Here is a 27321-nt window from a genome sequence, read left to right as displayed (position 1 = left end):
ACCTGGTCAAATGGAGAAAAAAAAAAAAAAAAAAAAGCAGATAAAATCAACTTGAGTAATAAATTGCTTTGGTTACATCCTCTATCTCAATCTCTCAGATTGTGGAACTTGCTTAGAGCCTGATGATGTACTTTATCATGACGAGTAGACCACCGAGTGCAGGGCCAAAGAAATCGAAGAGATTGTAGAGCTTGGACTTCATTCTGAATGATGATGTTACCACAAGTCTGCATGAATGGCATCCTGATTTCTCCAAATGAAGAAAAATCGAGAGTTTGGCGGAAACTTAGGAAAAACCTTGGAACTATGCTAGATAAGGCGCTTCAGTGGCGTAACTTTAAAAAGATCAGGAGTCGGTCAACCATAATTGACCTAGTAGTTTGTACCTCACTTTACAAACCCGGGGCCAACCGTACTCCCTATTTAAGTCCAGGTCACCACTCCCCAAAGCCTTTTTCCTCCCTCTACATTCTCACACTATCATCAAAATGACAACAACATCTGCCTCGCGAGACCTGGAATTGATTCCATTGCGTCCAAACACCTTACGTACCAAAGTGAACGAAGATGATGATGTAGATTCATACTATCTGGCCATAGGTGTCGCCTTCTTGCTGGGGCTCATCTTGATTGTATTGGGTGTCTGCTTTATGTTAGGTGCTATCTCACTAATGAGCCGCGATATCGACCCCTCTATGGGCTGGTCCACTGCACTTCTGACTGGGACTTGTGTGGGTATCATAGCTGTTGTCGGTGTTTTCTTCCTGGCTGTGGGCATTATCACTCTTGGAATAAGTGTCGGTGCCTTGTATTCTTCTTGTTGCAGACGAGGAAGTAAGGCGGCAGGGTATCAGTATGTTTGAACATCGTGAAATTATTATGTGTTATGGGACTGGAGGTGGCTCGCCTTTGGACATACTATCAACCCCAACGGAGCTGAAAGGAAAGCGAATATGAACTCGGGTTGCGCATTGATGGAGAGAGCTATGATTTCATGGATGAAGTGTATCCTTGCTACTGATATACTTAGATGGGAGTCTCAACCGTTTGAGACTTCTTGTCATTGAAAGGTCTGGCTTCAAATTGTCTGACTGCCCTGTTGGCCTTTAAAGTCTACCAATATGGGAGTGAAACATGGTCATCTGAACCTTACGAAAACAATGAAGTGGTTCTGAATATAACGGGATTCGGACAACAGCAGGCTTAAAGCTTACAATGGCCAAGTAATTCTTACCTAAATCATCAACATGCCCCTCGGATCGTTCACCTGACCTCCACCAACTTCTCCTACGCCACTAGTATCAATGATTGACCATTCGCAGACCCTCAAATATTAAGTAAAATGGTGGGAAAGGCTTGAAACGATTCATTATTGCCGTTGGGATCTTCTAAAATGGAGGCTTAAACCAATTTTCTTTCTTGACTATTGAAATGTATGATTAGATCACTAGGTATGGTCGATGGTCTTGAGTAAGAAGAAAACACAGGCTTCAAGGTTTACCTTTGAAGCCGTGAAACTTGGTTGGAACTCAAACCCTACGAAAACGTTTGAATAAGAAGCGGCTCTGAATATATCGGGGTTCGGACCTCAGAAGGTTAAATCTTTTCAGTCTTGCCCTAGAACACCTGGTTTAATTATTTACTTCAGGGTTACCCACCAAGTTCTCTCTTTACATACTCCATTCAAAATACCAAATGGGCATCATAATGACTAGCAAGCTGGCCACCAAGTCGCCACCGGCTTACACCGCGCACGAGATACCCCTGCACGAGGTACCCCTAGCACCAATAACTCCGGACACGAACACCCACCATAAAACAAGCCGTCTGGATATCAAGATTATATTGAGCGCTATGCTCATGATGCTGTTGGCGCTGGTTCCGATTGCGGGTGGAGGCTATGTTCTATATCTTACCATCGAACTAGGGGGCAGTCCAGATTTTCACGATCCTGATGATTGGTTCTATGTGGTGTTATGGGGCTTCACGTCTCTACTTTTCATCGGTATTGGTGTTTACATGATTGGTGCTGCACTTTTTTGTCTAATTGCCGGAGAAGGTACCATTGATCGGTGTAGTGGGAAAGGAAGTCGGAGAAATCAGCCCGTTTGAGCTATGATGAGAGGTCAATCTTCGAAATTTCAGGTATGGGCTGATAGAATTTAAGAAGAGCAAACGGAGCTGGAAACGACCGGTTGTTGCTATTATTGGCTCGGCTGAGGAGCCCAAATCATTCTTTTTTTGCTCAATGTTCAAGATATACGATATATGGCCTCAAGAAGGATAAGATTCTTTCAGGCGTTAAAATTTACCTCCAGGGCTATGGAGAATTGAAATGTTCAAGGTCGCTTGAGTTTGAACTTTACCCAAATAATACAAAGGTGCTGAATATATCGTGGTTCAGCCAACAGCGAGCTTCCAAACATGGAATATTAAAGCTTGAAATGGCCTAGTACAGTAGTTCTTACCTGCCTCATGAATATCCATAATTTTGTTCTTAAGCACTTAGTACTCGTTATATAAGTCAGGGCCTTCTACTAATTAGGTACTCTCAATACATCGTTCGTTCGCAATGCCTTCATAACGACCTTCGAAAAGACCCCATCAGCCTCCTCCATGCATGAGATACTTCAGTGCGAAAACAATACAGAAGGCGATGAAGAATTTCCATTGAAAAATAGCCTGATATATGGACGATAATGTTGGAACTTGGCCAGTCTTCCTTTACCCTAGTCTTCGATTGTGGTTGGAGCTAAGCTTCTATTTCTTGCTATCGCAAAAACGGAACAGCCCTTCCGGTAGGATGGGAATAGAGATAGGCGACGTTGATACTATCTTTGATAAGTAATAATGGGCTCATTCGGTTCAATTTTGATTGTATGTGGTCCACTGATTTTGGGATTGTCTATGTGGGCTTTTGTCGTATTGACCGGAAGGGTATTACTGAGTGGTGACGTGAGAGAAGGGGGAGCAAGGGTGCGAAGGATCTACCTGTTTGAACTATTGTGAGATAATAATGTTTGAGATTGTAGATAGTCGAATTATGAGAAGGGCGAACGGAGCTAGAAACGATTGCTCATTGCTATCATTTGCTTGGGCGGGGTTTGAATGTTTTGGGTTTCTTTCATAGGTATTAAGATGAGATATAATGCTCGGGAAATTACAGGTTTGAACAATGACCTATGCAGCATGAAAGCGTCCAAGGTTTTTAAAAAGTTGAACTCTACGACTGCAGAAACCTGAGCTCGCTTTCAGATACAGAAGCATGGCTTCAGAGTTAGTCACCTTGTCCCAGCCAACCTCATAGGAAGGTTTTGATGTTTAACATATTTTACACAGGCAACAGGCCTCACATTACAAGATATCAATGATGTCATCACTAGTGTAGCACCATTTTTAGATTGTAGGGCTCTGTATCGAGATAGTAGCAAGAGTCGTTGTTATGACATCACACTTGGAACTTCCTAATTGTATTTTCTGGACAGAACACAAACAAGAATCAGAGGAATTGAATTCCTGCAGAGGTTCTTTATTCTACAACTTGACAGTCTGTTCATCAGGTAACTAGTGGAGCATTCTGGGTGAATCGTGAGCTGGGATACTTAAATTCAACAAGCATATTTCCTCACATACTATCATCCCAAATCCGAACTCTTCATGCTCTCTCAATGAGGCTCATGACCTCATTGGGGTCAAATGGAGCAGTGTCTATTTCCTCCCCATGATCATAGAGAACCGTCAAGGGCATTTCGTGCATGTCATGCCCACGAATAAATCCACTATCCACCATGACGAAGTCAACATCCTCTCCACGGGTTTCATCCATGTCCTTGAAAATAGGCGACATTGGCGACTCTTCTCCCATCCAGGGAGCCCAGTAATGCACAATCATTCGCTTTTGGCTATCTTCAATTGCAGCCATAACCTCTTCGGGGCTAGAAGAGGTCGGGGTTAGTCATATAAATAGGGCGCGGAGGTGAGAGGCAGGCTTACTCTTGTAAGGTTCGAAGTGGCATTTTGAGAGTATTAGCCTTGAGGGCTTTGTGTTGAAACCTTGTAATAAATTTAGTCTTGAGGTTCGTGATAAAGTGAGAAAGATGGTAACTGATGGATTGAGAAGGGGTGCAGGCCTTACTTATAGACAGATCTGGGAAGCTCAGCTTAGATTTTCAGCTATTTTAATAAGCCCCAAAGTGGTTATTGCATTAGTGGAGCAGCTTAGGAGCTTAATCTATCGCTGGCCACTACAATGACTGTGAGAAGCATAGCCGTCTCTAGTTCGATCGAAATTGCCACTTTACGGTTACATTCATTCACCAAGGTTCTTTTCAACGGAGCGAAACAATGTATTAATCTTCGATCTTTAACGTCATTGGCAAAAGTGGCAGGGACAAGCACTTCGAGTCCTCCGGCTTAGCCGGGACTCTGGATGCGGTGATCATCTCAACCAGGTTGACCGACTAATGAGAGCCCGAAAGGTGCGGAGATATGAGCCGGGAATGTGCTGAAGTGCACTTCGGATGGAGAAGAGCTCATTGATTAGCCAATCACTTCATTACATCCTTTGAGGACAGAATAGATCTGGAGTACTTCCGTCGGCTCTCTATCATCAACTAAGTTATTGTGGGTTTCGTAAACTTTCACCACCTACGATCCTAATGTTTCTTCGTGTCGAAGAATCACTTCGAGCCCCTGCATTCATCAATGTATAGTCAATTCTGTCGACATCGTTGCGGTCAAATCGGTCTATGATGTTGCCATTTGAAACAGTCATACACTTGACGGATGTACGGCTTTCTAATGAGTATTTGATGCTTGTACAGATAGTTTATTTTTGCCGGTTCCATCATACCGAAGTAGAGCAAGAGATGGAAAATTAGTCATTACTTGTTGATGCTATTTTGAGCTAAATTTATATTATCTTTACCAGAATATAAAATTGATATTTCCCACTACTTTACATCCTAGACTTGCCCTTATCGTAGACCCCAGGAAACTTGTAGGGGAACCAAGATATAGTGAAACAGGAATTATCATATAAGTGTCATCATTGAACTATACAAAGTGAGAGACAAAGCTCCCATAGAAGCACAATCTCGGATATCCTCAAAAACAATAAACTCAAAACGTTAACCATGGCCACTCGTACAAGAGACCCAACATTATTCCAAGCCCAGGACAGTAAAAGTCCTATATTAAAAAAGGCTAGATGATTTTTGCTGGGAAAGCAGCTTATTGCTTCTGCTCGAACTTGAAGTCGCCGTCCCAGTGGAGCTTGAGAGCTATAGTAATCCGTTAGCATGTATTCAAAACAAAGCTTGTTAAAAGTGAAGTGGTGTAGCTTACTCATAGGGAAGGGGAAGTAAGAAGTGCCATCCTGGCGGAGGTAGACGTAGTAACCACCCTCCTGCTGGATCTTCTTAAGCTGGCCCTGGGCACCAGGGGCGCGGCGGAGGTTCTCCAAGCGACCAACAACACGGATCATGGCAACGAGAGCAATCTTGGTGATCTCCTTACCGAATCCAGTGCTAGCACCCTGGATAGAGGTGATGTAAGAGTCCATAGGACGGTCAAGCTTAACCTCGGTGGGCTCAGGGAAGACGCTGGCATCGTGGTTGGCCTCGACGAAGGAAGCAAAGATCTTGTCGCCGGGCTGGATGTCAACGGACTTGCCGTTGTCCTCCACGCTGACGGCATTCTGGGCCTCGCGGTAGGCACCGAAGGTTCCGTTGATACGGATGGCCTCCAGGCAGTAGCGGTAGATCTGCTCGTCGCTGGCGGCGGACTCCTCCTTGGAGAGACGGCTGATCTCAGCCCAGTGCTGCTTGCCAGCGCCGGTGTAGTACTCGATGACCTGGGTGAACACCTGGCCCTGGTTGGGAACCAGGGAGACAATGGTGGGGATGACCTGGGACCAGGTGATCTCCGAGGAAGACAGGCCGGACTCCTTTAGGCGGCGCAGAGCGCCAGTGCCGAACTCGCGGAGGGCGTTGTCGTGGGGACGGAAGTTGTTCATCAGACCGGACAAGAGGCCGGTGTTGGTGTCAGCCTTGACGGTGGCATCAACGACAGAGCCGAGCTGCTGGGCAACAGCGGTAGCGGCGCGGTTCAGAGGGTAAGAGCGGGGGGCGTCAACATCGAAGAAGAGCGCGGAGTAGATGGTGGTGAGGATCATGTACATCTCGTGCTGGGTGAAGAGACCGGAGGGGTTCTCTTCGGTCTTCAGGGGCAGGCCGAAGAGAGCGGAGGCAAAGTAGACGTGGGCAGAGTTACCAACATCGCGGGTGATGTCAATCTGGTTGATGTTGGCGAGCTTGGCACCGTTCTGCTGGATCAGGTGCAGAGTGGTCTCCTCGTAGAACTTCTTAATGAGCTTGGGGAACTCCTCAGTGGCGAGAGCCTTGCCAATGGCTTCCTGCTGTTGGGAATCGAACTTGCCCTTGCCAAACAGGTCCTCCAAAGCAGAGCTGAAAGCGGGCTTGAAGTCGGCCTGGTTGGTCAAAACGAGCTTGGCAGCCTGGTGCGAGGTCAAGTTGACACGGGGAGGAATGTAGGCAGGAGCATCGTAAGAGTAGTCGTTCTCACGACCAAGCATCTTCATGATGTTCCGGTTCTCGGAGGGGATGGTCATGGGGTAGTGAGCGTAGATAGAATCAGGCTTGTAGTAGTTGGGGAAGGCACGGGTAGCCAACTTGTAGAAGACACAGCCCTGGTTGATGTTCAAGTCGTAGCGGCACTCGTTGTAACCCCAGTTGGTCATGTTACGGGGGTTGTAGTCAACGGTGTAGTGACGGTCACCACGGACAAGAGCCACGGCATCGGAGAGGACAGCACGGGAGATGGTGTAGGTGGGGGCGATACCGACACCGGGAATCATGGGCTCCTTAGGCTCCTCAGAGACAATACCAGGGTACAGCTCGACGTAGTCAGGGTGCTCGTACAGGTGACGCAGAGTGTTGGCAATCTCCGGGTCGGAGTTAATCTCCTCGAAGGTGTCGTAGGTCTTCAGGCCGAAGTGCTTACGGAACTCGTTGAGGGAACCAACCTGCCAGCGACGGGCAGCCTCCATACCGAGAATCTCAATGGAACGCAGAGCCTTGGGGACATTGCGGGGTCCAAAAGAGCTGGCAACGTCCTCAGAAGCAGACTTGAGGATAGAGACAAGCTCGCCGTCGTCGAACCGACCATCCGGTCCACGCTTCAAGTGAGCAAACTCACGCTTGGAGGGATCAGCATCAAGCATGCCCTCGACCTTCTTCATACCCATAAGCAGCTCGGGCATGGTAACCTGGTCAGCGGGCTTGCCCATGAGGTCATAGTAGATCTTCTCGATCCACTTCTCATCGCCCTGGGCGATGGCCGAGTGCCAGCGGTAAGCCAAGTTGAACTCGACGGAGCACTGGTTACCCAGACCAGAGGGAGTAGCACCGGACTTCTCCATCTGGGCGCGGGGATCCAGGCACCAAGTAGAGTTGCTGCGGTTGAGATTGATAATGGTACGCAGGTAATCATACAGAGTAATGTTAATGTACAGACCGCAAGTGATCAGACGACCAGTTTGGAACAGGTCCTCATCGTACTTGGCCCAGGCCTTCTCAGCGTCCTCGCCAGTGAGCTTGGACCCAGGCTTGGTAAAACGGCCATTCTCATTAATTTCAGCAAGCTGTTCAACGATGTGGTTGTGGAAACGGTTAAGCATAACCAGCAAGACACCGCAAGCAGGAGGAAGAGCGTTCAGACGACCCTCGGAGAAGCAGTCAGGCTTCAGCTTACCATCCTTGTGGGACCGTATCAGGTCCTGCTGCTCCTTCACATCACCATAAAGAATGGAGAGATCGAGGTAGGCAGAGGTCTTGTTCAGGTGTGGTTGACGGTAGTCAGTTTGGAAGATGTCTATAGAATCGTTAATACTTGTGCGTCATCTGAATTAGGCAATAACTCCTTACCGTGAATAACCAATGAAGCCCAGTCGAAGAAAACACTGGACACCTTGTTGGGGTGAGGGGTGAACTCCTGACGGGCGAACAGGCTGTCGAAAATTAGACCGGCGTCAGGCAACCCGCTGGGCTGGATTGCGAGAGGAGGAATGGTGCGGCAGTAAGGGGTATTGGCAGCACCCAACCAGGGGAGTGTGGGGTTGTTGTTGGATCCGTCAGCGGAACGGTACTTGTAATCATCACCCATGAAACTATTTATCGTGTTAGTCGCACGGATCCTTCAAAATTCGGTGCAATTGGAGGATGCTTACGAGAGCGGGGGGTGCGGCAAAGAGTTCCACAATTCATCAAGGAATCCATTTGTGAGCTCGACACGGTTCTTGGAGTGGCCGGGCATGTCGGCAACCAGCTATTCATCGCAAATTCAATTAGTTTCTTCCAATTGCTATTTCAATTGCAATGCTTTTTGCTCGTACCTGAATAATGCGCTCCATAAGATAGGTCTTGTCATCGATCAATTCACCGGAAGCCTTGTTCTTAATCAGGTCCTTAACAGTGTTGACATCGCGGAATCCGAGAGACTTGATGTCCGCGATCAGTCCACTGGACTGGTCGTGCTTCAAATATGTGCCATCACCAGTCTGGTTGGGCATAGGCTCGCGCGAGGCGTGAATAGCCTGCGCATACTTCTCGAACACTGCGACGACCTCGGAGCGCTTCACCTGGTGTGTGTCGGTGTTTTCCTCCTTAGGCGGAGTACTTGGCGCCTTGGAGAAGCGCTTGCTCTGCTTCTCAGCCTTAGGCTCGGCGTCGCCATTGGCATCCTTGTTCTTTTTGAACTGGGTAGAGAATCTCCGTAACATGGACATGGTGTGAGTCTCTCACAATCAAGTCACTCGAATGGAGATACAGAAAAAGTAAAGACAAAAAAAAGTGGCTAACAAGCTAAATCAGGGGGGGCAGGTCAAGAAGTACTTGCGCCTCGGATTTAAAAATGAGCTGTGCGGGCGCCCTAGGTCACCGCAGCTGCAAAACTGTGGAGCCCCCATAGGTGGCGGATTTGTTATCGCCAATAGTTGATTGACTGTCAGACCCGATCTGATTGGAGATGGACAGGTTCACTAGCATTGATCTGCCCGGAGGCTGTGGCTCGGGCCAATCAGCTCGATGGCCCCGCGTGGGACAAGCTCGAGGCCCAGCTGCTGAGGTGCCCCCACTCCAGCATGGCTCTTACAATGACGAACGGCTGAACTGAGTAATTGATCACCCTCTTGCTCCTCGAGTGGAGAGCGTCATGGTTGACTGAGAAAGGGGGTGGGCTAGGCAATTGAACACGGCACGTCACCAAAGATGGGAGAATGGAACGACGGAACCCCTAGTCAACAGTATCACCATAGAGACGAACTTCAGCTGGTTGCGTCACAGCTAAAAGAATTGGTGTCGTCTCGCGCTCTCCCCCGTGCGTACGATGGTTTTTTTTTTTTTTTTTTTTTCCCCATAGGAGGAAAACAGACCAATGAAATCGTGTCAAATTACAGTAGCGGTGTACTCCGTATGGAACCGAATCTCGGAGTCGTGGAGTCATGAAGCCCCACAATAACTTGAGATCCAGCCGGATGGGCTATGGCGACGCTAAGTGGGGGATTGTCATGGTAACTTTGCGCTTGACCTCCCGATCGGAAAACTCGCTTTCCTCTCCCGTGGCTGGCTGGGACGATCGCGCATCAACAGGGATTTTGAGGAGCTGAATCATATATGTGCCCTGTGCCCTACGATGACTGTCATACCTTCATCATTGACAGTTGAGGATGTGAGGCAAGGGATGCAAGTGCTACCGCAATACAGATGCAGGCCTACAGTTTTACTGTAGCTGCATGTTTTTCTTTCGCTCATCCCATCTTTCCCATGATGAGATGGATCGGCAATGCTGACCCACATGTTCTCCCACTATGGACTCTAGCGTGCGCCAAGAAGACTGAATGGGTAGCACGAACCGCTATGTGCTCCTGGTCATTGGCGGGACCAACCTGCCAGTCATCGGCAGAAATTAATCAGAACCTGATGCATCGTAACTCTCCCCCACCCCCCTTAGGGTCCTCGTTGTACTTTTCCAAGTTTTCCACCTCGTGAAACAGATGCATCAGGTAGCATACTCTAGGGATAAAAAATGAATGGAGATCAGGAAGATCCCAGATGTCACTGCCCAGTGCTTTCCACGGTTGATCGAGACCCTGATCGCAGTGAAGCCACCAAACCACGGGTCGGGCAACTATGGCATGTCCGGGGAACGCGGCCACTCCCGGAGGCTTTGGCACCCATTGTGTAAAACAATGCAGGCATAACAATCGCAATAATCCTCATAAAGCATTGACTCTCGTGTGATTGCGCTCAGCCGTAATTAGCACTAAACTTCAGGAGAAGGTTTCTGTGAGCTGATCCGGTTCCACCAGAGAAAAACTCTTCTGTAATTCCTTAAACCCGTACTCGGTCCGCGTCATTCGTTCCCAAACCCTGGGAGAATCTTCAGATGACGGCAGAATGGTGGGTCCCGAGCGGCCCACGATGTGGAAAATGTGACACTTTGGGCGTAGTGGCGGCGAAGTCTCGATCAAGATGCGGAAAAGGGAAAAAATACAGATGAACGCCCCCTCTTCTCTTACACCCCTTTTTTCGTACAGATCCATTAGCAAGGAGCTGGTCGGTGCGTGGAGAACGATCGACAATAATGTCCCGAGCCATACAAGCTCATGTGTATCTTTCTCCCGTACACGATTTCTCATAGGTCCAACCCCGTCTCCGTCATGCTCCCAGTCTCCATCGGTGTCGCGTAGTGTCTCGATTTGTGGTCTGCAAGTTTGAATTTTATTTCCTTTTTTTGGTCGGTTTTCCGGGATGAGCTTTGTGGATTCCCCACTAATGGGTGCAGTGCAGCTTTGAGTGACCAGTTCAGCCCAGGTAAACTATGTAAGAGCCATGCGATCCGAGACATAGTGGTGATTGGGTGAGTTGCGTCTCTGTTAGATAAGTGTGCTGTTTCTGTACAACAGCAGCTAACTTAGGGTCAGCCCTGTTGCCCTGTTTTTCGGGGCAAGATTTTCTTATTTCGTGGTATTTTTTTTGGTGTTTGGTTCATTTTTCCCGCGCCATAGCGTTCGCGTCATAGGATAGGGGACAAAGGGTTTATCAAAGCAAAAGCCGTAAAATCGGAGGAGGATCCAAGGATATGCATGTTGGATCCATAAATGGAATGTGCCAATGCCGAGTCCCACATCCCACTTGAATTTGACGTATTCGGGTCTGCAGGGATCGTCTCAGTGGAGGGCACGCTTGGAGCATTCTTATCCAACCCCCTCCTGCAGCCGTCTGGGCCCTGATTCGCGGTAAGTGCGCCCCTCCACGCCCTAAAAGCTGTAGCTTGTCCTCGTAAATCCCCAATTTTTCCCATTCATAGTTTCCGTGAGGGCCACTCTCGGGATAATACACCCTTTGTTTGCGATTATGGCTCAGCACGTCGCGCCTTCACAGGCCCCAAAGCAGTTTGTGCTCTGTTTCGATGGAACTGGCAACAAGTTTGCCGGTGATGAATCGGACAGTAATGTTTTAAAAATCTTTCGCGTAAGTCCTCCGATTGTCGGACATGAAGAAAATAGCAACTAATCGAACTGCCAACAGATGCTGGATCGCAGTCAACCACATCAGTACCATTACTACCAACCCGGTATTGGTACCTATGTGACATCAAAGTCACTCAGCAGCCATGGTCGCATTCAGCGCATCAAATCCTGGTATCAAAAAGCCAAAGATTCGGCCATCGGATCTTCTTTCGATGAGCATGTGATGGGTGGGTACAAGTTCTTGATGCGATACTATTCTCCCGGTGACGAGATCTTCTTCATTGGTTTCAGTCGTGGGTCATATATCGCGCGTTTCTTGGCCGAGATGCTTGACTACATCGGTCTGCTCGAAGCCGGTAACGAGGAATTGATTCGCTTCGCCTGGAAGACTTTTGCCAAGTGGCAGCAGCGCCAAGGCGATTCCGATGAGGACCAGGAGGAGAAGAAGAAACTATTCGAGTATATGAAGGCTTTCCGTGAAACATTCAGTCGTCCGATCACGCGCATTAAGTTTATGGGACTTTTCGATACTGTCAACAGTGTCCCGCGTTTCGAAAATGCCTGGATGCAGCGCAGCAAGTTCCCCTATACAGCCCGCAGTTCCGCCAGGGTCATTCGTCATGCGGTCGGTATTGACGAGCGCCGTGCCAAATTCCGTCAGGATTTAATCTCCGGAAAGCGTCCGCAAGACAAGCACAAGCACCATCGTCACCACCTTCCTCTGCCACACATGCCCCACACTCCCCACTTCGAGAACCACATGGCACGCCACACGGATGCTCAACACCATCTGCATCTCCGCCATCAGGATGGCCAGCGCACGCAACAGCAGGATGCACATCCCGATGAAGTGCCGGCTATTCGTTTGAATGACGATACCGCAAGCCCTGGAGAGGAGAAAGTGGCCCCGCATGAGGGAGTGCCCCCGTTGGAGAATCCTGGATGGGGTCCCAACCCAGGCGAGTCATACTATCACTCTAACTCCCACATCCACGCCGGCTCTTCGAACCAGGGCAGTGACAGCAACTTCGGAGAGAAGCCTCATCGGTACCGCGCATCATCCCCGAGGCGAGCTGGCTTGACTGTCCCTAACGGAGGGGCATCCATGGATGATTCCAGATCAGTTCGCAGTGGTCATTCTGGCAACCTGTCTATCCAGGTTCCCAGCCATGCTGGCGATGGCTACGATAGTGATGACGACGAACAGGATATTCACGAGGTGTGGTTCCCAGGATGTCACGCCGATATTGGTGGAGGATGGAAACTCCAAGACGGCGAGATGTGGGCCCTGAGTCATGCTCCATTAGTGTGGATGGTGCAAGAAGCCCACAAAGCAGGATTGGAACTAGATGAGCGCAAGATGAAGCAGTTCCAGTGTCTGGAGGAGTTCGACGGTGACTACACTCCCATCCAGGAAACTATTGGCAACCGCCGCGGTAGTCGCATCAGTCAGCAGCCGGGTCATGACGACCCCGACGCCTACCGCACTGGCCCCAATGAGAAGCAGCGCTCTGCTGCCAGCCGTGACTTCTGGCATGCGCTGCACACATCCAGCACGAAAGGTCTACTGCACGACTGTCTTGAGTTCAAGCAAGGCTTACCCCACACCTCTGTTATTTCCTGGCGGATCATGGAGTGGCTACCGTTCCGTCGTATGGATCTTCAGGATGACGGTTCGTGGAAACCTATTCGCTGGCCGCTGCCGCGTGGTGAGGTCCGTGACGTGCCGCTCGACGCTGAAATTCACGTGTCTGCCATCCGGCGTATGCAAGCTGACCCCAAATACCGCCCTGGTAACATCATTGTCGGTGGCGGTGGTCGTGGTGTACGTATTGCTCCTACCTATCTGGGTATGGGAGAATGGGAGGTGCTCAAGAACGAGGGCGATGGGGTTCGCGAGACGTACGTGCGGAAAGACCAAGCCACCAAGTGCAAGGATGAGATGACACATGAGTGTGCTCACTGATGATCTATTGATCTATTTTTGATTTCCCCCATTTCGTTTTTCCTTTTCTTTTGTCTCCTTCTACCATGATTGTACATTGATCCACTACCCAACCATTAGTATAATACTTAGTCTCAGTCCGATGTAACATGTCTCAAAATGTCAATCTCAAACATATGGAACCATTTCGGCCGTCTAGATCCTTGGTACCCAGAATCAAAATCTTTGGATACTGTTTACTTTTGGGCTCGAGTCTGTCTAGATGCAGACCAGTGCCCTAGCAGTACGAGATGGAGAATAGAAATCAAGTCGGGCACCAAGGCCCATGGGTTGTCCCGACAATGTCTCATGCTGACACAGTCTCGCACTGAGCCCCCACTGCGGACACTAGTCCTTGTGTGGGGATTTTAATTCCCGATCCAAGGATCTCAATCTTCAGACTTGGCTTACTCAATAGAGTCGCCAATAAGGAAGGCGAATAGACATCTAGGCCCAAGGGATATGTGATCATTTATTGACTCTCATGCCTTATCTCATACTCACCCAAGCACTACAGCGATCCCGGTTATGCTGATCGCTGGAGAGCGTGTGGTTCTGTCGATCGAGATAGCTTTCTATACTTAGCTATCGGACACGCCGAACATTGTGCTTTTGTGTTGAAGAGGTCTGGCCATGAATGGCGTCATCCAGGAAAGAGAGACCATGGTTCATCCTACGCAGTTTCTTCATCTGACGAGTCTAGAGCCACACATTTTCTAGAAAGCGGAGAAAACTTTGATGTTAATTTTGATGTCAACATTGGATATAATTAGATCAGGGCAAGGGCAATCCGTAATTTCCTATGTTACATTGAGTGTACCATGTTTCCACATTTGTGAAGGCAAACAATAAACATATCAAATCAAATCCATGCATTATTGAAACCTACGACGTCCAGATAAACTGCGGCGACGGGCTCTTACGATTGGTTGAAGGATCACATGTATCTCCGTTGTGAACCGATCCATGGATGAAACCCCGTCGCTCTCCGAATCTCAGATCTCAATAGATTCATGTAGAGTACGAAAGAAAACCCCGATTCAACCCCTTAATAGTCCAATAGAACAAAATCAAAATTTGTATAGAAACCATCGTGAATCCGTCGAATCAAAAGTATCAAAAGCGAGGCGTGTCAGGGTTCCGCGGTCTGGACCTGCCTTTTTCGCCTCAACTCTTTGAACTTCTTTTTTTTTCTCCCCTCCACCCTTTCCACCTTTCTTCTCTCCAACGAACTCCGTTCACATCTTCAAGCTTGGCCGGCCCAAGGTTTCTTTTTTCATTGTGTTCCCTTGCTATGATGCGCCCGTGATCACCTTCAACTTCTCCCCCTTCCCCTTTTTCTCGACCTGATCGACATGGAAGGGTCGCCACGACTGGAGGCCATGCGCCCTCCTCAGTCCGACTGCGAACCCAATAAACTCAACTCTGATGTATCTTCGGAACGGGTGGGAAAGGAAGACGTCATGGTCACTTTGTCTGTCTCTCCCGAACCGCCGGCACCATCCCGGACCCGATCCCCTTTACCCCGATCGCATCTCCGCTCGCGATCACTGGTGGGAATCCCCGGCATGCCATCCATGACGCGCGCATACTCTTCCCCAGGGCTGGACTCTCGGGGAAGATATATCTTTGTCAACAGCCGCGGGATGCCTGCCTCACCAGCCGATGCAAAGCGAGTGCCCTTGCAGATGCGCATGGACGATCACATCGAGACCCGTCTGGGGTCGCTTAACATTTCCGAGACGATCTCTGAGAACGCCGAACTGGAGACGGCGCCCAAGTCGCCCTCCTCGCAGTCAGGCACGTCTCCCGTCTTGATGCCGCAGGCATTCCCCCGCATCGGTCGCATGCGCTCAACTTCCCCCCTTCATTTGCAACCCCCGATTAGCAGCCCGCCCTCCATGCATACCTCCCCCACTCTGAACGGAAAATACAACGAATCATATCCCGGCGTCTCCGCTTCCTCCTCTTCGTCCGTTCCGTCAACCCCGACCAGTCTTCGATCCCGCAGTCCTAGCATTTCCTCTCTGGAAACCATTCCCGACATTCCTGACGCGGAGGCGGAGGCCATTGAAGATGATCGGATCGCTGAGTTAAAGGCCGCGGCCGATGCAGCTGATGCAGCAAGCAACAACAATCGACGACGCGGTACATCCGACACATCTAGTTCCAACTCTCTCAATGCCATGCGCGGTGGTCGCAAGCGATGGAGTGTCTGTGGCGCAGAGCGCCGTCAGGATCTCGACCTGGAGACTATCTGGGAGGACTAAAAAGCCTGCGCTGTCAAAGCAAGGCTTGTTGCTCTGACCTCATGCGGACGCCACAGCATCTCCCATCCTACCCCGCAATCCTCTCCGACACGCACGCTTTCCCTCTGGAGTTGATCTCTGCAGGTGCAATCTAGTCGTTGGGTTACCTTTCTCCTACGCCCTGACATCACTTGATACCCACTTGTATCCGACACGTACATACTTTCTCTCATTTCTCCATCTTTCTGCGATATCATCACACCAAAAGGAGTTTGAGGGTGCTTTGCCTTTCCAATGTTTTTTTTGCTGCTTTTACTCGGCGCGTGAGGAAGACTGACTAGGCGCATGGCTTTCTCATTTATTATGCTGAGCATAATCTTTATCTTGTCTGGGTGTAACATTTGATTTCAGCTTGTTATCTTTGCTCAATACCATGGTCTCGGAGCATCTTACTCGTGGGCCTATCTGCATTGTGTTTCTAGTTCCGGCCCTGCGCCCAGAATTGAATGAAAGGTCATTTTCCGACCAAATCGACCATGTAAGAGATAATATTCTTGTAGTAAGATTCAGGGAGATGCTCATAGCTGTTTTAAGGCATTTTACAGACAAGACAGTGCAGCAAAAAGTGATGCCAATGACTTTACCTCAGAATCTGCCGCCACTAAAACAACAAAAAACCATTCTACGATCTATTTGTGAGACAATGAGTGTACATACCTATTTACATACTCAATAAAGTGCCTCAACGTCCCCAGGGTCTGCCAAAGACCAAGCGGCCCATAGAACAAACGTCAGCCAATCACCCGCGAACCCTGGTCCCACTCCTATCAGTGCCATCAACCGCGGAAACTTTACCACAACTTCGACCAGCCGGCATTTCCATGTACAGGACAGCAATTCAGTGCGCTCGTCGAGTTCCTCTCAATAGTCGCCATTTTTCTCCACGCGCCGCCATCATGAGCTCCCAGCCGCACGTTGGTATCATTGGCGCCGGCTTTGCGGGTCTACGCTGTGCCGATATCCTCATTCAAAATGGGGCAAAGGTCACCATTTTAGAAGCTAGGAATCGGATTGGTGGACGGGTATGTTATTCCCCGTTCATCCTTGCTGAATTCATGGAAAATGAGTCCAATGCATGTATTGAGGGGCTGTGGGCTAAGGGTTATGGTACTGATAGGTTTATCAAGACGAGTTGGAAGGTCACGTAGTTGACATGTATGTGACTAATTTTTTCCTTTTGGGAAGGGGAGGCTTCTTATTCCAGATATAAATTGACATCTTTGATAGGGGAGCAAATTGGATTCATGGCCAGGGCGAGAACCCCATTATGACCATGGCTCGAAAGACTCAGACTGTCACTTATGACCCCGAAGGTGGAAACTTCATGGTCTCCCGCGATGGAAAATACATCAGCGAGGACCTCGGGACTAGAATCTCGGAATTCGTATGGACCACCATCGCAGATGCCTTCACGTACAGCAATGAGCGTGGAGAGAGCATCAGCCCCGAAGAAAGTCTCTACGATTTCTTCCAAATGAAGGCCCGGGAGTCATATTTCTCAGACGAGGAGCAGCAGCTTGTTCTGGATGCATGCAAGCTCTGGGGCGCATATGTGGGCGAACCCATTCACAGACAGAGTCTTAGGTTCTTCCGCTTGGAAGAATGCATTGACGGATGTAAGTTTTCATCTCCGCATTGGCCTGAACCCTTTTTTTTTCTACCTAAACTAACAATTCAAAGACAACTACTTCGTAGCTGGAACCCACAAACGCATCCTAGAGCAAGTTGCCAAAGCAGCTCAATCCCATGCCGACATCAAACTCAACCACCCAGTCGTGAACATCGAAGCTCCACCCCGGAAAACAGACGAATCTATAAACAACCACCAAGTAACTGTGACAACACTTTCAGGAGACCGCTTCACCTTCGACGACTTGGTGATCACCTGCCCACTCGGCTGGCTAAAGAACAACAAAAATGCATTCACGCCTGCTCTCCCACCCCGACTTGAACAAGCAATGGAAAGCATCTCCTTCGGCCGCCTAGAGAAAATCTTCGTGAAATTCCCCCGTGCCTTCTGGCAAACAGACTCGGATTCCAAAGACACTAAGTCAACTCTCCCTACCAACCCAACATTCACCCAATTCCTCGACCCATCCTATGCAGAGCACCCAGAAAACCTAGAATGGAATCAAGAATGTCTTTCAATGGCCTCATTCCCGTCACCATGCGCCCATCCAACACTCTTATTCTACACCTACGGACCAGGCGGTGCAGAAATAGTACAAAGCATTGCATCCCTCGATCGCTCTTCAAAAGAATACAAGGAAACATTGATGAAAGTCCTCAAGCCCTTCTACTCGAAGTTACCCGGTTACGACGCAACCTCGCCAGACTGTGTGCCAAGTACCATTTTAGCAACGAAGTGGCAGACAGATCCGTATGCCGGATATGGATCTTATTGCAATTTCCAGGTTGGGTTGGAGCAGGGTGATCGTGATATCGAGGCTATGCGGTCTGGGGTTGGGGTTGGTGAGGAACGGGGATTGTGGTTTGCTGGTGAGCATACGGCACCGTTCGTGGCGCTTGGTACTACTACTGGTGCTTATTGGAGCGGGGAGAGGGTTGCGGGTCAGGTTTGTCAGAGGAGGGGGTTGGGGGTTGTGGGTGTTTCTGGGGGGAGAGATGATTCTTTACCTTCGGCTGGGAAATTGTAGTTGGTCATAGATTTCCAAGGGTGAGGTGATAAGTGAATATTGTTGGGATTTTGTAGATTATTGAATGCATATACGAGTACCTGTGAATTCATGATGAACAATACTATTTAGTGATACTATTGAGTATAAGCCTGGACTTCGAGAATGGAACATTGATCGTTTAATGCCTCGGGCGTACGAAGTCAACATTTAAAGTCTTCATCATTGGATCGTTACTGGGGTTTCATTCCAGGATTAGTTTTATCTATACCGGGAGCCATCTCCCACAGTTGGTCCTAACAACAGCGACCAGCGACGAGACAGAGCCATATAGGCACATCATATCCAAATCCCGCACAGCAAGCCAAAACAACTCGCAGGGAGCAGATATGCACACAAATAGGACTCAACGGACCTAGAATCAAGGGATCATGTAGTTCACGTGACGAGGATGTGGCGAAGAACCGCTTGCAAGCACACATCGATCAGAATCATGAGACGAACAAGAAAAGAAAACATAAGAAAATGAAAGAAGAAAACGAAATCGCCGAAATTATTGGCGGAGGTGGGGAAAGTAGATGGCGCTGACAGCAGATACATCATCTGTACCTGGACCCTTTTTTTTATCCCCGCGAATGAAGCGGGCAGGGGCTATCGCTATCGCCACGCCCCTTGACTCAAGGAAAGGAGCCCCTGGACACAGTCCAAATCATCTTCTTGGCTATCTCCTGTACCGCCAGACATGAATGCAGAAACCTCTGCACTCAGTTCTGGCGGGGCCTTGCCCTGCGCGCCAGCGAATGGTCGGTTGCGTTTCCCGTTTGTCAGCCCTAACCCGTGATTCCGGTTTGCGTCACGCAGAGCAGGGCGGGTAGTATGAGATGATGTCCGACGGCGAACTTGAGATGCACGAGTTCCTGGGACCCAATTTTCCTTATCTGAGTCACCAGGATCCAACTCCAGATCCAGTTTGCCGGGCTTTGAAGGCGTGGTGAACTTGGACAGCTTGGAATGAGAGTTGAAGCGGTTGCGCTCAGTCTCTAACCTGCCCATAGATGAAACAGTGCGAGAAAGCCTTCGTCGCTTTTCTCCCATCGCCTGTGAAATAGGGGTACGGGAAAGGTCGGCGTGGGCGGAGAGGAGACTATGTCTTGTCGACGCACTGCGGGTGAGGGAACGCGGACCGCGGGATTGGAAGAGGCTAGGAGATGAGTGGGGGTTTGGCGCAGTCTGGGAGCTGGCAGGTGTGGATAGGGCGCTCCGCGCGTCTGTGTCAAAGAATGATTCCCAATTGCGAGGATCACGCGATCGGCCAAAGGCGCGATCATTCTCAGTCATGCCTGCTCGCGGCGTGGTTGGGAAGATTGCACTACTACTGCGACGCAAGCCTGAGAGTTTTGTGCGGCGTACTGAGAACATAGCCACTCTGTTCTTGGATGGGGACGGTTCATTCTCTGCACGTATGACGGCCTTGCCATCGGACGACATGGCAATTCGCAATGAGTTTCGACCCTTGGGCGGCGACGGAGTCATCTCGTCTTCCTTTCTTACCATGGCTTCTCCATCAAACGACATGGACAGTCGTAGTGAGGGTGGTGACTTGGTTGGTGTTGACATGACATGATCTGTGCGTGGCTCTTCTTGTGATACCCCCTCATCCTGAAACTCAGAAATCGATCGCTTCCGTGTCGGTGCCGTTACTGACTCCTCCAGTATTGTCTCGTTCGCGTTGTGTCCTGAAATCGCTCCGGGGAATTCTTCCTGCGTGGTCGGCGGGGTATCGTCCAAAGAATCTGCGGTTGCGACGCTTGTTTGTGTGCTCTGCGGTGGCAGCTCAGGCTCCTCCCTCTCACTTGTCACTGGCTCCAAGTCATCAGATAACTGCAACAGCTCGCCACCCCACGATTTTGGCCTGGATTCCCCCGGTCGGTCTTGGTTGTCGACCTGCTCTGCCCCACTCGACGACCCAGGTTCCGCGGACGCGTTATCATCGCTAGAAGGATGTCCCACAGAGTCCGACATACTCGATCGAGGAGCAAGCAGTTCGTGTGGCTGGAGGGGTCGTGATTTCCGTCGATCGTTCTGGCGGCGATTTTGAAACCAGATCTGCAGTTATCAGTCATGCGGTTCTACGGTGTGGAGGATTTTTGGGGCGCGAGGTCTTGGCGTCACGTACTTGGACCTCTTTCTCGCCGAGCGAGACGCGATTCACAATATTCGCGCGAGCAACCTTGTCCGGCTTAGGATCTTTCTGGTACTCGGTCTCTAGAATTGCATGATCTTCGGGACTGTATCCGAACGGTCATGCTGTTAGAAAAACATGCATTCGAGAGCAGGTCCAGTGGGTCGACCAATGGCCGAACTTACCTCGTTCGGCGTCGTTTTTGGCGAGCCAGTAGCTTGTTATCGACGCGCGGTGGGAGGTTTTGGGTGAGAGTTTTCTGGGAGTGAACGAGGAAGGCGTAGTTCAAGGCATTGCATTCGGTGGCCGGGAGAGATGGCGAGGACGAAGCGGCAGCCACCGATGGCTCCGGGTCAGACATAGTCTCAACAGAGCATGGAGGGGGAAGAGGTATAGAGGATGTTTTCGTTCAAGGCAATTCCAAAGCCAAAATACAACAGAAAGGAAAAAGGAAAGGAAAAGATAAAAAGAAATTGGGAGTGAGGCTGGTGCAGAGAAAGAGTATGCAAACCAAGTAGCGGAATCGCGTCGCGATTGTGGACGCGGAGGAATCGAGACCGTGCCCGCGCTAGTCTTTGCCTCCAAGGTTCAGGATGATTTTTTCGTCTTAAATTTACCTGATATTTCATGGCAAGATGCATTGCTACGATTCCTAATTTCCATTTTACTAACAACTCTTTAATATCTGTTGAATTGTTCTTTATTTACTTTCCATAGACGCGGTCGGAGGTAATTCGGGATTCCCCACCGCGGCCACGGACGATGGGGCCATCGCGTGTCCCACGTCACGTTATAGAATGCGCGAGATCCTAAGAATCTTAGCGGCTCTAGTATGCAGCATTCTACATGTCATCATGGCCCCGGTATTCCGAGAACAGATCCAAAGGTCCCGGGATATAAGACCGCGGTATGCGAATTGCCAAACAGCCCCGAACGCGAAAAACACGTATTCACGTGACCTTTTCCGCCATTGACCAGTTGCTTCATATTCGCATATACACAGCTTGGGTTTCGGTTAAGAATAAATCTGTAATTGATTATCAAAGGTCTTATTTATTAAGCCCCCTAGAAGCCTTGGTCTACTTATCTTGAGAGGGAAATCGATCGGTGATGTACCTTGGTGGAAACCCAACCACTTTAACAGGCTTCAACCTGCACCCGAAGTAAACACTCCGCATTACACAACGCAAACTCGCAGCCATTCCACTACTAGTATTCAATTCGCTCTCTATCTACACCTCTCTAAAACCCTGGGTTTTGTACCTCCTAGAGACCTTGATACTCCTCTTTGTATGAGAAAAAGCCATCCCTCTCATTTTCCCGAAGATATAGTTTGAGGATACAGAGCTTGGTCTTGGAATGCCAGTCCTTCATTTTATTGCAAATAACTCACTGTAGGTCCCGTGTTAGTATTCTATAGTATTGTCCGCTGTGAAGGGGAAATAGATTTTATGTATATTGGGGTATCTAATTCCAGCGCCTCTCGAAAACAGGCCAGAATTTCTCACCACAGTAAAATGAACTATTATTTGGAGGCTGTCGAACCAAAGACAGAAAACTCACATCTCTTTATGCATCGCCTAAGCTCATCCACTGCGGTAATTGGGTCACTCATGAGAATCTTCGTGGCAGGGCGGATCAGGCTAGTCGGGCTGGACGTGTTGGGCTTGAAGTCAAGTTAGTCTGGGCACTATTTTGGAAGTAGCGACAAAACTCCGTGGAGGAGTTCGGTGTCCCTTCATTCCGATATGCGTGGTATGAAAGTCCGATCTCTAATTTATATCAGATTTTTGTCTTTTATCCGAGTATGTGTTCCTTGGGTCTGTGCTATGTGAAAACCAAGGCAACATCCCCAAAACACTCAATTGGGAAACTCGCTAGAGGTTCCTAAGTAATTGACTAGGACTAAAACGTCCAAGACCGGAAGTTTGGCTTCCAGTATTTTGAAGTACATTCGGCTTTAACAGAGGGCTAGCGCGCCATTGGAGAAAGTCTAACAAGTCTGCCGGGTGAATTATGCCGACACAAGTCACAAAAAAGTCCACGCGTCTGTCTTTAAGCTTTTCGAACTCATCTCAACAATTCAAAAGTAGCAAGGTTAAGACAACTAGCGATTCGAGAAAGTAATCAAGCCATACAAAGTGCGGGGTGAGAAGCCGACACCGGGCCACCACGCCCCGGTCCCCACAATCCGTGGGCTGAACGGCAGATCCGTCGCACCCCGGATTCATGCTCTGCACGATCCCTGTCACCTTGGGGCGTTCGCTTTCCCCTTGCCCCCGCACCCTGGTCCATGCGAGTCGGGGATTAAAAAGATCGTGCAGTCTTTACGCCGTGATGGAGATCAATTGGGAGGTTTCTTGTCTACTCATTTAGAGATCATCAAAGAGGCCGCGTAATCGACAATGGGCCGATTATACCCCATTTTCATAGCCTCTTTGGCAGCAATGGGGTCGTTTCTATTTGGTTATGATAGTGGCGTCATGACCGATGTGATCGACTCAGCGAACTTCTTGGTATACTTCCATACAACGCAGACCTCGGCGATCATTGGGGCTATCAATAGTACCTATTCAGGCGGTGGTAAGCTTTGAAATCCAGGAATAATTAGGAATTTGTCGTGTTAATATTCTGGTCTCAAAAGCAATGATCGGTGCCTTTCAAGGCGGTTTCACCCTCGATCGCTTCGGTCGCAAGTTCACTATCCAGATGGGCGCTTTGATCTGCCTCGTCGGCGCAACGCTCCAGGCGGCGGCTCAGAATTTATCCATGATCCTTGCTGGTCGCATTTTGGCGGGCTGGGGTGTCGGGATCATGTCCATGTCGGTACCCGTTTACCAAGCCGAATGTGCTCATCCCCGCTCAAGGGGCTTGATCGTGGGGTTGTCACAGCAGATGATTGGTGTTGGATTTATTGTCAGCACGTATGGCAAATCCTGTGAATTAGTCGCTTTAGTGGATGCTGACTGTTCATAGATGGGTGGGATATGGTTCTCTCCGTGCGTCGGATACCAGTCAACTCCAATGGCGGTTCCCGTTAGCCTTCCAAGTTGTGCCAGCTCTCGTTCTCGTCATTGGGATGGTCTTCGTGCCAGAATCCCCACGATTCCTCGTTGAGAAGGGTCATCATGCAGAGGCCATGCGCGTGCTTCGAAGACTGCATTATGATGGTAGCAACGACGACTGGATTGAGGCAGAGTTTAACGAGATACGTCAGGCTAGTGACTCTGGAAAGTCTGTCGCAGAGCCTGGTTGGGTGTCGATGTTCACTGTTGCAAAATGGCGCACTCGAATGCTGTATGTTCGCGATCCCTTGCTCCTTTGTAATTTTCGAAGCTCACAATTGCAGTCATGGCCTTGCTGTCCAGGTGTTCACTGCGATGACAGGCGTCAACGTGATCACATATTACCAAACGATCATGTACAAAGCTCTAGGTATCACAGGCAGTCGCAACACACTGGTCGCAGGGATATACAACTGTGTGGGCCCACTAGCCAACCTCATCTTCGTGGTGTTTTTCCTCGACCGAGTCGGGCGGCGGAAACCCCTGCTCTTCGGCACCGTAGCAATTTCCATAGCGTTGACCTGTGAGGCAATCCTCACCTCCCAGAATCCAGATGGCCAGCGGGTAGGATACAGCATTGGCGGGGTGTTTTTCCTATTCGCTGTATCGGTTGCCTTCTCGGTATCATTTGGGCCGTGCAGCTGGTACGAACCCCCTCTCTAACGTCTGTTTGTTTGCTCACACTAAGGCAGGGTTTATATGGCCGAGGTCATGCCAATGCAGATTCGCAGCAAGGGCAATGCATTCGCAGTCGGGATTGGTAACTGGGCGACCAATACCTTGTGGAATCAGGTCTCACCCATTGCCCTTGGACAGATTCAGTGGAGACTTTATTTTGTGTTTGTGGCATGGAGTGAGTATCCGTTACCCCTTAACGTGTGGATCCCCCCTGCTGACTTCCCGTCTAGATCTCTGCGTATCATTTCCCATCATTTATTTCTTCTTTCGGGAGACCAAACAGAAGACTTTGGAGGAGATTGATCTGCTCTTTGATCGGTCGCTCGGGGTATCAGAGGAGGAGGTCCAGAGTGAAAAGGCGGGATCAACGACGATTGAAGCATCATTTAAGAATTAAAGTATCAGAGTGGAGAGTGGAGAAAGTCAAGTACAAAGTGGGGAGGGTGGCACCATTCGTATACAAGTCTCATCTGACCATAAGTTCCACAACCTAAAATAATGGATAATTCAGCCGATCAACATTCCCACTTGTTCACACCTTGGCACATCCCTTTCATCAACTCGAAGCACCATTGGCTCCACGACAAGGGAGGGGGAAAAAGAAAGAAGGAAAGTCATGACCGCATGGGAGCAGCTCGTGTTATCCAGAGCTCCCCCGCTTTGAACGGGTCGATCATTTTTTTTTACGGGCGCATGGGGACCTATCGAATCGAAAGTCCAAAATCCAAAGCCCCAAATTCTCAAGGTTGCCACATCTCTGTGGATATTTCTTTTTTTGTTTTCTTTTCCTACACTTCTCCCGGTCCGACCCCCTTTCGCGCCGGACACGCGAACTTCACTCCTTGTTAGAGGTAAGTCGGATTCTTGATTGGGCGTTGAACCGTTCGCTACGATACGTGTTCCTTCGATTTGACACCTCGTGTTGGATCTCAGATTACGGGTCCATCCCCCGCTGATCGCACAAAGCGAAGAGTTTCGCAAGGGGGTAATGGCCGACGACAATAACCTCAAGACGAGCCATATGGCCATCGTCTTAGGCATTGGACTCGGAGTGGTACTGCTTATTGTTCTAAGCTTAGTGTGAGTTGGCTTTCTTTCACACTACCAGAGGCCTTGAGTCATTCTTCCAAGTATCCCTTTCCTCCGAGGTCATCCGGGTTACGCTCCGAATTCGTGCGACACGACCAAGGAGTACTGAGTACTGACAGCCCCGTTCAGGTTGACGATTGTCATTAACCGGCGCGATCGTCGCTCATTTTTGCGGTCAAGAAAGAATCCCGACGAGCGACTGGCCAGTCTAGATGCGGTTTCACCGACCCGCACATTGGAGCAATGGTGGACCATGACAAAGGGCAAGATGGGCCTTTCAGAGGCGGTGGATGGCCAGTTCGTTTGGTATGCACCTCCCATATCCTGCTATGCAATTTGGATGCTGATGATCAGGATAAAGTGCGGTGTGTCTGGAACAAGTGGATCGTTCCGAGGAGATAAGGGAGTTGCGCTGCTTGCATGTCTTTCACCGGGAATGCTTGGAGAAATGGTTTTTAGGCGATCATTACAATTGTCCGTTATGCCATCGTGCCTATTTTGTTGCGGAGACGCCGCCACGCCATGATTATGTGTGGATGGTATGACATTGGGACACGGTGGATCGAACTTTGCGATCCAAATCAATTTAAATGATACAGCATCCGCTACTAATGACTATGAGACGAGATTATGATTATAAGGTACATGTTGCAGATTACACTGTTTCCAATTCTATCAATCAGGGCGCAAGATTCTCTTGTGTGAAGCTGAAGGAGCCCACGTAAGTTAGGTTTGTATGCGGTAAGAATCTCAAGGTTGCTGTGCATTCTGCTCTATTGACATTCATTCAAGTATGTATCAACCCTATCCCATCTAAATCATTTAGCTGGTTCCTCCAGCGAGATATAAGTATGAACAAAAGGTAAAGCGTCTCCCTCCCGCGCAGAAGGCTTCAACAAATCAGGAAACCACATATAAAACACAACCATAACAACAGACATAGGAACCGTATCAAATACATACAGCGTCCATTCATTTTCAAGTGGATACCCATCCTGACCCAGGACATACTCAACAACCCGGAAAGCAGAACGAATAATGATCAGCGTACTAACAGCATACAACATATAAAGAAACTTCTTCCAAGGAACGGTAGTCTGAAGAGACTCAACAGTAGGCGAGCGACGGATCCGTCGCTCCAAAACGAAGGAGCTTATCCAAAAGACCGAGAACGAGATAAGTTGAATGGCAAGACCGATGATCACGACGAGCTTGGCCCAATCAGGGTATCCTAGAACAGAGAGACCGGAAGAATTGCCTTGGACCACAAAAGAGATCACGTCACCCCATACAAAAAGCTTTGTAAGTCGGGTGATTTTAATGACGGATAGGTGTTCTGCATGGATGGATCTGATGAGTCGGCCGAGGGTCATGTAGATCGAGGCGGCGAAGAGCGTCGGGCCGAGGAGTGTGAAGATGTTGGTCAGGATATATGGACCCATTGTGGTAGTGTTCTTGTGTGCCATGCAGCGACCGATATAACCGATGAACTCGACTGTGAAAGTCAGCGGGTGAAATATTGATGCAAGGCATTTCGACGTACAGACTCCGCCTATCGTGAAGGGGATGCAGAACCATGTCTTGGTCTTGATCATTTTCCAGGTATGAAGACCTGTCAGGGCAAGGAATACCAGCATGAAGATGGCTGCTGCTGGCAGTGAGGGAACATAGTTCCAGAATTTATAGGCGCGGACTACTAGTTGGGACATGGTGAAGTTGGAGGAAGTATGGTTTAAAGCAACCCGCTGAGAGATATGACCTTCATATAAGAAACTTCTGCTCCCCTTTTTAACCAAGTTGTAACGACAATGAAAATTCGAATTTCTA

The 27321-nt window shown here is 49.3% G+C and overlaps 11 protein-coding genes across 11 annotated transcripts; 7 read left to right on the top strand and 4 right to left on the bottom strand.

Moving 5' to 3' along the window:
* Window positions 1–488: 488 nt before the first annotated feature.
* N7484_006344 (uncharacterized protein) lies at window positions 489–863 on the top strand (the record flags this gene model as incomplete). Its single annotated transcript, XM_057116762.1, has 1 exon — window positions 489–863. One exon carries the CDS (start codon window positions 489–491, stop codon window positions 861–863), a length of 375 nt encoding a protein of 124 aa, XP_056972645.1.
* An 844-nt stretch (window positions 864–1707) lies between these two features.
* Window positions 1708–2112, top strand: N7484_006343 (uncharacterized protein; the record flags this gene model as incomplete). Its single annotated transcript, XM_057116761.1, has 1 exon — window positions 1708–2112. One exon carries the CDS (start codon window positions 1708–1710, stop codon window positions 2110–2112), a length of 405 nt encoding a protein of 134 aa, XP_056972644.1.
* Window positions 2113–3655: 1543 nt separating this feature from the next.
* Window positions 3656–4016, bottom strand: N7484_006342 (uncharacterized protein; the record flags this gene model as incomplete). The annotated part of the gene is made up of 2 exons (XM_057116760.1): window positions 3656–3935; window positions 3994–4016. The coding sequence occupies 2 exons, from the start codon at window positions 4014–4016 to the stop codon at window positions 3656–3658; spliced, it is 303 nt and encodes a 100-aa protein (XP_056972643.1).
* A 1216-nt stretch (window positions 4017–5232) lies between these two features.
* Window positions 5233–8806, bottom strand: N7484_006341 (peroxidase/cytochrome P450 family protein; the record flags this gene model as incomplete). Its single annotated transcript, XM_057116759.1, has 5 exons — window positions 5233–5282; window positions 5347–7893; window positions 7947–8188; window positions 8249–8346; window positions 8414–8806. 5 exons carry the CDS (start codon window positions 8804–8806, stop codon window positions 5233–5235), a joined length of 3330 nt encoding a protein of 1109 aa, XP_056972642.1.
* Window positions 8807–11435: 2629 nt separating this feature from the next.
* N7484_006340 (T6SS phospholipase effector Tle1-like catalytic domain-containing protein) lies at window positions 11436–13517 on the top strand (the record flags this gene model as incomplete). The annotated part of the gene is made up of 2 exons (XM_057116758.1): window positions 11436–11552; window positions 11610–13517. 2 exons carry the CDS (start codon window positions 11436–11438, stop codon window positions 13515–13517), a joined length of 2025 nt encoding a protein of 674 aa, XP_056972641.1.
* A 1373-nt stretch (window positions 13518–14890) lies between these two features.
* Window positions 14891–15805, top strand: N7484_006339 (uncharacterized protein; the record flags this gene model as incomplete). Its single annotated transcript, XM_057116757.1, has 1 exon — window positions 14891–15805. The coding sequence occupies one exon, from the start codon at window positions 14891–14893 to the stop codon at window positions 15803–15805; it is 915 nt and encodes a 304-aa protein (XP_056972640.1).
* Window positions 15806–16740: 935 nt separating this feature from the next.
* N7484_006338 (flavin monoamine oxidase family protein) lies at window positions 16741–18501 on the top strand (the record flags this gene model as incomplete). The annotated part of the gene is made up of 4 exons (XM_057116756.1): window positions 16741–16866; window positions 16962–16999; window positions 17072–17460; window positions 17525–18501. 4 exons carry the CDS (start codon window positions 16741–16743, stop codon window positions 18499–18501), a joined length of 1530 nt encoding a protein of 509 aa, XP_056972639.1.
* A 636-nt stretch (window positions 18502–19137) lies between these two features.
* Window positions 19138–21023, bottom strand: N7484_006337 (homeobox domain-containing protein; the record flags this gene model as incomplete). The annotated part of the gene is made up of 3 exons (XM_057116755.1): window positions 19138–20586; window positions 20657–20768; window positions 20848–21023. The coding sequence occupies 3 exons, from the start codon at window positions 21021–21023 to the stop codon at window positions 19138–19140; spliced, it is 1737 nt and encodes a 578-aa protein (XP_056972638.1).
* A 2285-nt stretch (window positions 21024–23308) lies between these two features.
* N7484_006336 (uncharacterized protein) lies at window positions 23309–24802 on the top strand (the record flags this gene model as incomplete). Its single annotated transcript, XM_057116754.1, has 5 exons — window positions 23309–23586; window positions 23639–23959; window positions 24012–24291; window positions 24451–24580; window positions 24636–24802. The coding sequence occupies 5 exons, from the start codon at window positions 23309–23311 to the stop codon at window positions 24800–24802; spliced, it is 1176 nt and encodes a 391-aa protein (XP_056972637.1).
* A 591-nt stretch (window positions 24803–25393) lies between these two features.
* N7484_006335 (putative RING finger domain protein) lies at window positions 25394–26039 on the top strand (the record flags this gene model as incomplete). The annotated part of the gene is made up of 4 exons (XM_057116753.1): window positions 25394–25485; window positions 25514–25603; window positions 25624–25800; window positions 25856–26039. 4 exons carry the CDS (start codon window positions 25394–25396, stop codon window positions 26037–26039), a joined length of 543 nt encoding a protein of 180 aa, XP_056972636.1.
* A 273-nt stretch (window positions 26040–26312) lies between these two features.
* N7484_006334 (RTA1 domain-containing protein) lies at window positions 26313–27203 on the bottom strand (the record flags this gene model as incomplete). The annotated part of the gene is made up of 2 exons (XM_057116752.1): window positions 26313–26989; window positions 27038–27203. 2 exons carry the CDS (start codon window positions 27201–27203, stop codon window positions 26313–26315), a joined length of 843 nt encoding a protein of 280 aa, XP_056972635.1.
* Between the last annotated feature and the right edge of the window lie 118 nt (window positions 27204–27321).

This window comes from Penicillium longicatenatum (genome assembly GCF_028827895.1).
Source record: "Penicillium longicatenatum strain IBT 33135 chromosome Unknown contig_3_segment0_segment0, whole genome shotgun sequence".
NCBI classification, from domain to species: domain Eukaryota; kingdom Fungi; phylum Ascomycota; class Eurotiomycetes; order Eurotiales; family Aspergillaceae; genus Penicillium; species Penicillium longicatenatum.
Note: the sequence above shows the minus strand (reverse complement) of the source record. Positions and strands in the feature narration are given on the sequence as shown.